Genomic DNA, 12,547 nt, shown 5'->3' with positions numbered 1-12,547 from the left:
GCTTTATAAACACCATGGCTGAGTTAGCCAATTTCAGACGAGGGTAGCAAGGTTTTTTCTCCAAGAAACTCGGTTGTTTCATCGAGCAAAAGAGGCAAACTGACCACATTTTTCCATTTATTAATAGACGCACAGTTTACATATATTCATATATATATACAAAATTTATATACAATTATATATGCATTTCTATTTACATCATTGAGGGTGTGTGTGTGTTGTTGTTGTTATTTGGTTTTTAGGAGCATTAGCAACTAAGGCCATATTGCTCCGGGGATATGCAGTGGTCATTCCCTGACTTTTCCGCATCCTCCGTATTTGGTGGTCACGGCTCGAACCCCGGTCTAATCAAAGAAGCGTGTGCTATGCACTGCTGCTCCTGCCCTGCCCACCTGGCTACGGAGGGGTGTGTGTGTGTGTGTGTGTGTGTGTGTGTAAAGTGTATTTAGTGCCAAACAGCACTAGGGGTTTCCTCCATCTCTGTGTTGCTTTCATTGTGGGTGTAACAGTTCAATGTAAAGGCCAGAGATTTAAAAGTGTATGGATCATGTATATGTGTAATGTTGTGCACTGTTGTTCTTCTGGCCATTTAGCCACTGGACCCCTGATGGGACCCAGCATTGCCCACACTTGGCCTCATGGAGGCAGACCAGGTACCCAGTAGCTCTATATTTTACTCTGGCAGGCCCTGCCACCTAGTTTCCTGAGATTTCAGTGGCTAGAGTCTATGTAAAAAAAAAAAAAAAAAAAAAAAAGAGAGGGAAACACTAGAATTGACAAATCAAATATCGTTGATCGCGGTTCAGTTTTGAGTGATTAAATTTAGATATGTGGGACATACGTTGGTATATAGATAAAGAAAGGGGTGGTGAGTGAAGGCTGGGGGGTCAAGACAGAAGTATGGAAAGACAGAAGTATCCAGGAAAATTAATGGAGGCACTGGTTAAAGAAGCACTGCAGGATCATCTGGACAAGAATTCAGTTATAGCTCAGACACAGCATGGTTTTGTTAAGGGCAGGTCTTGTCTGACCAATTTGATTGGATACTATGATGTAGTCACAAAAGAACTGGATGCAGGGAATAACTTTGATATTATATATTTGGATCTTAGAAAGGCTTTTGATACTGTTGCACATGGAAGACTGCTGCACAAATTGGAGCAGTGTGGCATTGGAGGCAAATTGCTGCTATGGATAAAGGGATGGTTGAGTGGCAGAAGACAGAGAGTGGTAATCAATGGACACTGCTCAACGTGGACTAATGTTATTAGTGGAGTTCCTCAGGGTTCAGTGTTGGGTCCATTGTTGTTTTCTGTATTTATAAATGATATTGATGATGGTGTATCAGGCTTAATGTCCAAGTTTGCAGACGATACCAAGGTTGGCAGGGTTGTTAAGGACACTACTGATACTATGCTGCTGCAACAGGATCTGGAAAGGTTGAGCAGATGGGCTGAGAGGTGGCAAATGAAGTTTAACATTGACAAATGTAAAGTACTACATATGGGAAACAGTAACCCCAGATCAACGTATCAACTCTGTGGTACTCCGCTGACAGTGGTAGAGAATGAAAAGGATCTGGGGGTAATTGTGCAGGCAGATATGAAGTTCTCAGAGCAGTGCAGACGAGCTGCAAGAGTAGCTCATGGTGTCTTGTCAATGATATACAGGAATTTTTCTAGCAGGGACAGGGATGTGATTATTCCCTTGTATAAGGCATTGGTCAGGCCACACCTTGAGTACTGTGTACAGGTCTGGAGGCCTCATTTCAAGAAGGATGTAGAGCTGCTGGAACGAGTACAGAGAAGGGCAACAAGATTAGTGAATGGAACAAAGGGTTCCATTCAAAGGGTTGCTCTTACGAAGAAAGGCTTAAGTTTTGCAAATTACAGAGCCTGGAGACAAGGCATCGGCGAGGTGATCTGATAGAGGTGTATAAGGCTTTGAATGGCTTGAGCATGCTCAATGCCGACGGGATTCTTCCTCTTGCTCAGAATAATCACCTGAGAGGGCACAAATTCAAATTGAGGAAGGACGGATGTCGGATAGATGTGCGGAAATTTGCCTTTAGCCAGCGGGCAGTTGGTTTGTGGAATAGACTCCCATCGCTTGTTGTTGAAGTTGATAGCCTAAACAAATTTAAGGCTCAGCTGGACAGGTATTTCGAATGAACGGAGGGGTGAAATGGGAGTAGTGGTTGTTTTTTTTTTTTTTTTTTGGCTGATGCTGAATAAGCTTGCTTTCTTGCATCATATGCCTCTACTAATGCTAATGCTCTCTCTATGTATCATGGTGGTTCTAAGGCAGTAGCACAGCTCCACCTTTGTTCTCTGTGTTGGTGTAGAAATGCTACACGACTTCACCACCAGGGAGCAGCGAACACCTGGGCAGCTGCCGCCTGGTGCCTGTCCCCAGGCACATTGAAACAGACCTGGATCTACTGACCTATATGTGCATAAATCCTGCACCCACCCAAGGTAGTGCAATACCAGTGAGTGCCAGCAATTCTGCTCCCAGGTTGCCCCAGAAGATCTGGGAGCCAGCAAAAAAAAAAAAAAAATATATATATATATATATATATATAGTGGCATAATAATATCATATATAAAAGATTGTATTAAAGAGTAAAAACAGAAAACATCAGAGAGTTAAATAAACTGGATATGGCAAATGCATAGTTACACACAGTAGTACCACTACCAATTTTTAGGTAAACATGACACTCAATGCCTAAATTATAGCAATTTTAACAGACGCTATTAATATTGATAATATTAACACATGTTAACTGATAATAGCACACACAAATTAAGTTTACTCATAATAGGACAGAATCCAAAGAAGGCCTGGAGTAGCACCAAAACGAGTATAGCATCTTACGTTTTATATCATCTCCCAAACTGAAGGAGTGTTTACAAGTCTTAACCTCAGAGACATGTACTTACACAAAATCATATATGTAGTTTAATTGTAATTAGTACATGCTTGCTTCAGTCTCCAAAGCGGATCAGATGTGTCCAGTAGATAATATCCAAGACAGAAAAAGCAGAAAGTTCGTTTGTCTCCAGTTTTGACCAAAACAGCAATGTTGATAGTATACAGTGCAGTAAAACGCACTTCGCCTGAAGTCCACATCCAAGAAGTCTATGTGAATATAGTCCTAGTCACACCAGATCTAGAAATCACACCCGTTGTTTTATACTGTGGTTCTAAGTTAGGTGACTTATAAAAATATGGCAAATATGCTCCGCCGCCGATTTACATCTATTACGTGAATTGGCTAGAAGTTTGAGCTCTCGGCTCAATTCTCTTCTTGAAAGTCAAGTTGGAGAAAATCTGTAATGCCTTGAAATTAGTTTTATTTTTCACAAGTATGTTAACATTAGCCTCCGTGAGTTCCTGAACTATAGTTTGTCAGTCCAATCTGACCTGTGAGTATAATAGGCATTGAAAAAGTAAATGGTCCCACGTCTCCACAGGTGCAATAAGGAGCAGGTTCCAGTCCTCTTTCGAAGAGCATAGAACGGAGGGAACCATGACTTGTAAGTAAATAAGATGTTGTCATGAGGTTGTAAACCACAGGAAAACTTGAATCTTTGATACAAAATCAGCTTTAGGAACAAATTTCATAGTAACCAATCCGTGCTCACTTTCATTCCAACAGATTTGCCACACCTTTACAAGTTCCTCCCAAATTCTGGTGTTTTCTATCTTTAAGTTGTTTGCTAGATCTGAGGAAATCCCTAATATTTCTATAGCAAGGCTCTTCCTCAAATGATGAGTCTGCTCTGTATATAATAAACAGGTCAAGGGGCATCATACAACCTAACACCTGTAAACCGTTATTAGATACTGTTAACAGAGCATTGTAAGGATATCAGTTTGGTACATATTTTCACTTTGATAACATTTCTGAACCATATACTGGTGTCATAAGACACCCGGGAAGAATATTGTCTTATAGTATAATGAAAGGGTTTTCTTTGCTAACCCCCATTCTTTTTTTAGAGATTCTAATCACACAGTAAGTGAAGTTCCTGATTTTTTTCTAACAGTTTTGATGCATGCGGCAAGAATGATAATCTGTCATCCAGTGTTACACCTAAATATTTGTTATTTGAGACATAGGGAATTTGAGAGTTGTTTATTAGAACTTTTGGAGGTCTATTGTATGTTCCGAAAATCATAAAATTTGTATTGCTGGTAGAGATTTTTAGTTCATCCAGCCAATAGATCATCCAGTATGGGTTGGATTTGATCTTCAATTACCCTCCTTAACTGACCACAAAGTGCAAAGTGTGTTAGTCGTCTGACAGCACCAGGAGTTTCCCCCATCTCTGTGCCATTTTGTGTAGCACAGAACTCTGTGCTACACAGAGAGGTGATTGAGTGGGAGAAGACAGGGGGTGGTAATCAATGGACGCTGCTCTTCATGGGCTAATGTTATTAGTGGACTTCCACAGGGTTCGTGTTGGGCCCACTGTTGTTTTGTATATTTATCAATGATATTGATGAAGGTATATTAGGCTTAGTGTCGAAGTTTGCAGATGAGACAAAGGTTGGCAGGGTTGTTAATGGCAGTGTGCTACTGCAACAGGATCTAGAAAATTTGGGCAGATGATCTGAGAAGTGGCAACTGAAGTTTAACATTGACAAATGCAAAGTACTGCATATGGGTAGAAGTAACCCCAGAGGACTGTGTACCAACTGTGTGGTACTACACTTAGGGTGCTTCCGTAGCCAGGTGGGCAGGAGCGGCACTGTGTAGCACACGCTTCTTGATTAGACCAGGGTTCGAGCCCGTGACCACCAAATACGGAGGATGCAGAAAGGTCAGGGAATGACCACTGCATATCCCCGGAGCAATATGGCCTTAGTTGCTAAGGTGCCTAAAAACCAAATAACAACAACAACAACAACAACTCAAGTACACTTAGAGTGGTAGAAAATGAAGAAGACCTGAGAGTAATTGTGCAGTCAGATATGAAGTTTTCTGAGCAATGCAGACAGACTGAAAGAGTAGGTCATGAGGTTTTGTCAATGATATATAAAAATTTTGCTAGCAGGGAAAAGGTGATTATCCTTTTGTATAAGGCAATGGAGTACTGCGTAACAGGTCTGGAGGCCTCATTTTAGGAATCATGTAGATTTGCTTGAGTGTGTACAGAGAAGGGCAACCACATTGGTGAGGAGAATGAAGGGATCCTCTTACCAAGAGAGGCTTAAGTTCTGCAAATTGTACTGGCTGGAGACGAGGCACCTGCGAGGTGATCTGATTGGGGTGTTAAGGCCTTGATTGGGTTGAGCACGCTGAATTCTGATGGGATTCTTCCACTTGCCCAGATTATGAATCTGAGGGGGCATAAATTCAAATTGAGGAAAGACAGTTGTAGAATAGATATGTGGAAATTTGCCTTTAGCCAGCATTAGCATTAGTAGAGGCATATGATGCAAGAAAGCAAGCTTATGCAGCCTCAGCCAAAAAAAAAAAAAAAAACCCACTTCACCCTTCCATTCATCCAAAATACCTGTCCAGCTGAGCCTTAAATTTATTTAGGCTATCAACTTCCACAACAAGGGATGGAAGTCCTGTTCCACCAACCAACTACCCGCTGGCTAAAGGCAAATTTCCACACGTCTATCCTACATCTGTCTTTCCTCAATTTGAATTTATGCCCTCTCAGATGATTATTCTGAGCAAGAGGAAGAATCCCATCAGCACTGAGCATGCTCAAACCATTCAAGGCTTTATACACCTCTATCAGATCACCTCGCTGGTGCCTAGTCTCCAGACACTGTAATTTGCAATATTTCTTCGTAAATATTGCGAAATATTTCTTCGTAAGAGTACCCCTTTGTTCCATTCACTAATCTTGTTGCCCGTCTCTGTACTCGTTCCAGCAGCTCTACATCCTTCTTGAAATGAGGCCTCCAGACCTGTGTACAGTACTCAAGGTGTGGCCTGGCCATTGCCTTATACAAGGGAATAATCACCTCCTTATCCCTTCTAGTAAAATTCCTGTATATCATTGACAAGACACCATGAGCTACTCTTACAGCCCGTCTGCACAGCTCAGAGAACTTCATATCTGCCTGCACAATTACCCCCAGGTCCTTTTCATTCTCTACCACACCACAGAGTTGATACGTTGCCCCAGGGTTGCTGTTTCTCATATGTAGTACTTTACATTTGTCAATGTTAAACTTCATTTGCCACCTCTCAGCCCATCTGCTCAACCTTTCCAGATCCTGTTGCAGCAGCATAGTGGGTGGTTAATGGCTGAAACAAATGTCCATTTGTCGTTTTGGAAGTTGATAGCTTAAATAAATTCAAGGAGGAACGGGATAAACTTTTAAAGGGAATGGTTAAGTGAATTTTTTTTTTTTTAACTGATATACAGGGAATAACTTTGATATTATATACTTGGATCTTAGAAAGGCTTTTGATACTGTTGCACATGGAAGACTGCTACACAAATTGGAGCAGTGTGACATTGGAGGCAAATTGCTGCTATGGATAAAGGGGGTGGTTGAGGGGGAGAAGACAGAGAGTGGTAATCAATGGACACTGCTCATCGTGGACTAATGTTATTAGTGGAGTCCCTCAGGGCTCAGTGTTGGGTCCATTATTGTTTTCTGTATTTATAAATGATATTGATGATGGTATATCAAGCTTGATGTCCAAGTTTGCAGACGATACAAAGGTTGGCAGGGTTGTCAAGGACACTACTGACACTATGCTGCTGCAACAGGATCTGGAAAGGTTGAGCAGATGGGCTGAGAGGTGGCAAATGAAGTTTAACATTGACAAATGTAAAGTACTACACATGGGAAACAGCAACCCCAGAGCAACGTATCAACTCTGTGGTACTACACTGACAGTGGTAGAGAATGAAAGGGACTTGGGGGTGGTTGTGCAGGCAGATATGAAGTTCTCTGAGCAGTGCAGACGGGCTGCAAGAGTAGCTCATGGAGTATTGTCAATGATATACAGGAATTTTTCCAGCAGGGATAAGGAGGTGATTATTCCATTGTATAAGGCAATGGTCAGGCCACACCTAGAGTACTGTATACAGGTCTGGAGGCCTCATTTCAAGAAGGATGTAGAGCTGCTGGAACGAGTACAGAGAAGGGCAACAAGATTAGTGAATGGAACAAAGGGGTGCTCTTATGAAGAAAGGCTTAAGTTTTGCAAATTACAGTGTCTGGAGACTAGGCACCAGCGAGGTGATCTGATAGAGGTGTATAAAGCCTTGAATGGTTTAAGCATGCTCGATGCTGATGGGATTCTTCCTCTAGCTCAGAAAAATCACCTGAGAGGGCATAAATTCAAATTGAGGAAAGACAGATGTAGGATAGACGGGCAGAAATTTGCCTTTAGCCAGCGGGTGGTTGGTTGGTGGAACAGACTTCCATCCCTTGTGGTGGAGGTTGATAGCCTAAATAAGTTTAAGGCTCAGCTGAACAGGTATTTTGAACGAACAGAGGGGTGAAGTGGAAGTGGGTTTTTCTTTCTTTTTTTTTTTTTTTTTTTTTGGCTGATGCTGCATAAGCTTGCTTTCTTGCATCAAATGCCTCTACTAATGCTAATGCTAACTTTTAAAGGGAATGGTTAAGTGAATTTTTTTTTTAACTGATATACTTGCTTTTTTGCATCACATGCCTCTATTAGTATTACTTAAGTTAATTGGTGAGTGACTGTATATATATAAACTGATGTTTCAAGAATAATTATATTTTACGATTAGAGATTCCCTGTTGAAGATTTCAGAGTGTATAACTTTAACTCTATAATGTTTAATTCTAAAATCTTCAAATACAAAAGAAATGTCATTTAGCTTATGAATATATAATTATTCATGATGAGTCAGTTGTAATGGTTTAATTTTTAATAATATAATGCCTACAGTTAACCTTATTCTCTATCCTTTAAACAGCTTCTCATTCATTGCTGAATTCAGACTTGAACAGATCTCTTATCGAGACTTATAAACATATCAGAAAGGATTTGGGAGGGGGGTGAGAAGTAAAGCAGTTCCCCCTAATATGCAGATTTTTTATGCGAATGCTTTAATAGCACCAGAAATGGATAAAGAACTCTGTTGATTCAGCACCTCTAGCCTTGATCAAGCAAAGCTTATATTTGCAGCTTATATTTGTTAGAATTAGAATAGTTTGTTTTTGTGTATTTATTAATTTAAATTATGCAGATAGCATTAGAATCTTTTTTTATAACAGTTTTTATTATTTTTCCCTTAGATACATTCTGGAGGAGCAAAGATGAAAATTGTGTGCACGATATTTGGATGGGTGTCCCAGAACATATTCTTCACTTTATGGCATGTTTATAGAACAGACAAAATTCAAGAACATTTTTTATATCGAAGTTAGATTTTAATGTTTCATCCATGCAGTGTCTGCAATGCAGTTATGATTACTTTGGTTCTAAACCGAAGGTTTAGTAAAAGTATTCCTTGCCAAACTGTTGCAATAAGTTTAGCGGTGTCTGAAGAAAGCAATTGAAAATTATATTTAAGACTGATTATTGTACTTAAGAGTGGGTGGCTGGTTTTATGTAACTTCAAATAAGCATTTTCTGTACTACAGCAAGGCACTTTTCATTCATATGGCGGAAAAGCATTACTACTCCATTTTATATTTTCTTATGGTCATGTTTACGGTGCCTGCTCTTAAATTTGCCCTCCCTCTCATACTTTTCTCAGTAAGTGCCTCTGTAGTATGGACTGCCAATATTACTGCCTTCTCAAAATGTGAACAAACTGTTCATGGAAGCAACAGTAATGAATTATTTCTGATATGCCATGTTCGTTCGTTAGGAGCTCACACGAATGATCTCTTAAGTAATTTCCAGCCCCATCTTCTCTCAGGGCTTTCAATAGTGTGTGGAAAATATTACGTGGAAAGCAGTCTTGATAACTTATTCCTCAACCAGTTTTCGCATCTGAGATTTCTGGACATTAGGCACTGCAGGATCCCATTTATCCCAAAAGGTGCTTTTCAAAATCTGAAAAATCTGAAAATATTAACCGTTAATACCCAAACTGATGGATTAGATGATTTTTCTTTAAACTTCGATCACTATTTATTTTCTTCTCCAAATCAGATAGAGAGTATAGATTTTAGTAAAAGCAATATAATGAGATTCCCCCGGTATAGTTTTTGTGGACTAACATATCTAAAGCAATTAAATTTAAGTAGTAATAAGATAAAAGATTTGAACTATTTAGGATTTGAAGAGAGAAAACTGTTCCCTTGTCTTTCTGAGCTCGTTACCTTAGATATTTCTGATAATAATATTAATACCCTGGGCAACGAGGTATTTTCATCACTTCGCAGATTAAAAATTCTTAATTTAAATGGAAATAAACTCACACGCATAGCTCCGCATTCACTACTTGGGTTAAATAGACTACAAGTTCTTAAATTTTCAGATAATCAGCTATCCTTCCTTCCAGTTTCATTATTCCATTATTCTAAAGAGCTATTGGAACTATATATTGAGAAAAATCAAATTTCGCGAATACCCAAAGAAATATTTCATCACCTACGTCAACTGAACATTCTAAAATTGAGCAATAACAATATATTTGACTTAAACACATTAGCTGATTCGCTGCTTCATTTGAATGAACTCATCACGTTGGATCTTAGTAATAATCATATTGGTGTCATAATTCGTTATTCTTTTACTGCTTTGCAAAAATTACAGTTTCTTTTCCTGGACCATAACCGAATTGATAGAATTGAGGAAAATGCATTTCACAACTTGATAAGTTTGCGAATTTTATATCTACACAAAAATTATCTAAAATTAATAGATAGTTCTATATTAAATGGATTGGTTTTATTATGTGATCTATATATTCAAGACAATCGTATTGCTCATATTGACAGAAGTACCTTCATGACTGCTAACAAAATTGAAAACGTTAAATTACAAAGAAATAAATTATCACGCATTCCAGAAGGGCTAAATGCTTTACATTCACTGAAGCATATAGATTTATCCTACAATGATATCTATGACATATCTGAAAGAGAATTTAAAATAACTAATCAGATTACATCACTAAACCTTGCAGGCAACTTAATTGCTAATTTGACAAGAGGAACACTTGGTAACTTTTTCAGACTTGAGACTTTGAATTTATCTCATAACCAAATTAGGAAAATTGAACATGGAGTATTTGATGATGCTCCTGAAATTCAAATCATTCAACTTAATGATAATTCTATTACAGATATTAATGGATTATTTATGAATCTTCACAGTCTGAATGTGTTAAACATTTCTAGAAACCAAATAATGTGGTTTGATTATGCTCTTATTCCACGAGAGCTACATGTACTTGATATGCACAATAACAAAATAGATTCATTAGGAAACTACTTTCGTTTAGAATCTGTAATGAATTTAGAAATGTTAGATGTTTCTTTTAACATATTAACAGAGCTCAGTTCCACTTCTATACCAAACAGAGTTCAATATCTGTTTTTAAATAACAATAGAATAAGTGCAATTAAACCCTTTACATTTGTGAATACTACCAGGCTGTCAAAAGTTGATATTCAAAACAATTTGATTAAAGTGATAAATGTGAACACTTTTCGTATTCCGTTATTTTTTAATCATGCAACTCTTCCACAGTTTTTTATTTCTAAAAATCCTTACCTTTGCGAATGTTCGATGGAGTGGCTACAAAGAACAAGCGAACTGACAAAAAGTGAAGAATATCCAAAATTTGTTGATATTCAAGATGTGGTATGTCAGGTAGCTTTTCCCAGAGATAGAAATGTATTACCGATTATGAAAGTTGCTTCCTCGGAATTTTTGTGCATTTACAGAAGTCACTGTTTTGCCCTCTGTCACTGCTGTGAATTCGATGCTTGTGATTGTGAAATGATGTGTCCTCAAAATTGTTCATGCTTATCTGACCAAACATGGGCCACAAATATAGTAGAATGTAGTGGAAGAGGCCATTTAGAAATACCCAGCACAATACCAATGGATGCTACTGAGTTGTATCTGGATGGAAACAATATCAGTGATCTCTCTAGCTTTTCCTTCATTGGTCATAAAAATTTAAAGAAATTGTACCTGAACAACAGTAATATTTACAACATATATAATACAACCTTTAGTGGTTTAATAAACTTGTATACACTTCATCTCGAATATAATAAATTATCAGCCCTTCAAGGTGATGAGTTCAAAAGCCTTAAAAATCTCAGAGAACTCTATTTATCTCATAACTGTTTAGTCATCATAAACAATGGTACGTTTGCTTTCCTAAAGCGACTTCGCATTCTTCACCTTAATGATAACTTCATCACGGACTTTCCAGTTTGGAATCTAATCCGAAATCCCACTTTGTTGCAAGTCCAGATTGCAAATAATAACTGGACTTGCACTTGCGAATTTTCAGAAAAATTTCACATTTGGTTTAAATCAGTTGGAAAAACAGTTTCTGATGGTAACAGTATTCAGTGTTCAAATAACAATTCCATGGAGTTAAACTACAACTCTAGCAACTGTTATGATTTTAATGTACTCGCTTTATATGAAACGCGTGCAGTTAGGAATTTTTTAACGGTTTTGGGTGTGCTTGCAATTGCTACTCTGTTAGTTTCAGTAATTTCAACTGTAGTTTACTTTTATTGGAATAAAGTTAAATTAGAAATATACAGTAAATATGGAATTCGATTGTCATGCAAATCAGCTTCAAACACTAAGAAGAAACTCTTTGATGCTTTTTTGTCATATTGTAAACACGATGAAGCATTTGTTGCTCAAATTTTAGTGCCTGAACTAGAGTATGGAATTGCATCTTATAGAATGTGTTTCTGCTACAGAGGATATCCTTACGTAACTGATGTAGTGGCAGAAGCAGTAGAGTGTTGTTACAGAACAATAGCTGTTGTTTCAGAACAATACATAAGAAGTGACTGGTGTCGATTTGAACTGAAATCTGCATTTCAAGAAAGTAGATGTAATAAGCAACACAAAGTCATTGTAATTTTATTAAATAAAATAGTTCTCCAAGATATTGATTCTGATTTTAAACATATTTTACAATCCTCGGTGATTTTAGTCTGGGGAGAACGGAGATTCTGGGAGAAATTACGATTCGCAATGCCAGAAAAACTTCATTCGAACAGCTATTTCACTGCAGCTGATGTTAATGTATTCTCATCTTTAAGAAAATATTCGGTTGGAAATTCTTTATAACTTAGGATTTTTTATTTAAATTAAATAAATTTTAGGATTGCGTGTAATTTGAGTTTTATTTTTTATTTTTTTTAAATATCAAATACTGTGTTCTAAGGCCAGTTACCAAGCAAATCACAAATGTTATTTGTATATGTATACATGTTACTGTATTAAATAAAAGGTGACATATCACAAATAATTAACCGTCATGTTCCATTTTTAAATTAATGTAAGGAGTGCCATTTTTTTAGATTATGTTGTTTAATTGCTGGGAGAGAGAAGAATTTAAAAAATTAAATGAGGAATATACACATT

The 12,547-nt window shown here is 37.7% G+C and overlaps 1 protein-coding gene and 1 long non-coding RNA gene across 2 annotated transcripts in view; both read left to right on the top strand.

Moving 5' to 3' along the window:
• Window positions 1–8,500, top strand: part of LOC150088217 (uncharacterized) — a 54,369-nt gene extending 45,869 nt beyond the window's left edge. Inside the window, exon 2 of the long non-coding RNA XR_016546784.1 lies at window positions 8,260–8,500. This is a non-coding gene — a long non-coding RNA (uncharacterized LOC150088217). The remainder of the gene's footprint in view (window positions 1–8,259) is intronic.
• A 171-nt stretch (window positions 8,501–8,671) lies between these two features.
• On the top strand, window positions 8,672–12,250 carry LOC150088216 (toll-like receptor Tollo). The gene has a single exon (XM_090370071.1). The coding sequence runs from the start codon at window positions 8,672–8,674 to the stop codon at window positions 12,248–12,250; it is 3,579 nt and encodes a 1,192-aa protein (XP_090226197.1).
• Window positions 12,251–12,547: the final 297 nt, after the last annotated feature.

Source organism: Mastigoproctus giganteus, chromosome 3, assembly GCF_048544385.1.
Source record: "Mastigoproctus giganteus isolate SK-2022 chromosome 3, ASM4854438v1, whole genome shotgun sequence".
NCBI lineage: Eukaryota > Metazoa > Arthropoda > Arachnida > Uropygi > Thelyphonidae > Mastigoproctus > Mastigoproctus giganteus.
Note: the sequence above shows the minus strand (reverse complement) of the source record. Positions and strands in the feature narration are given on the sequence as shown.

What these genes read in the sequence shown, in the direction of transcription:
- LOC150088216 (XM_090370071.1), top strand. Translation starts at nt 8,672, where the DNA reads ATGTTTACGGTGCCTGCTCTTAAATTTGCCCTCCCTCTCATACTTTTC.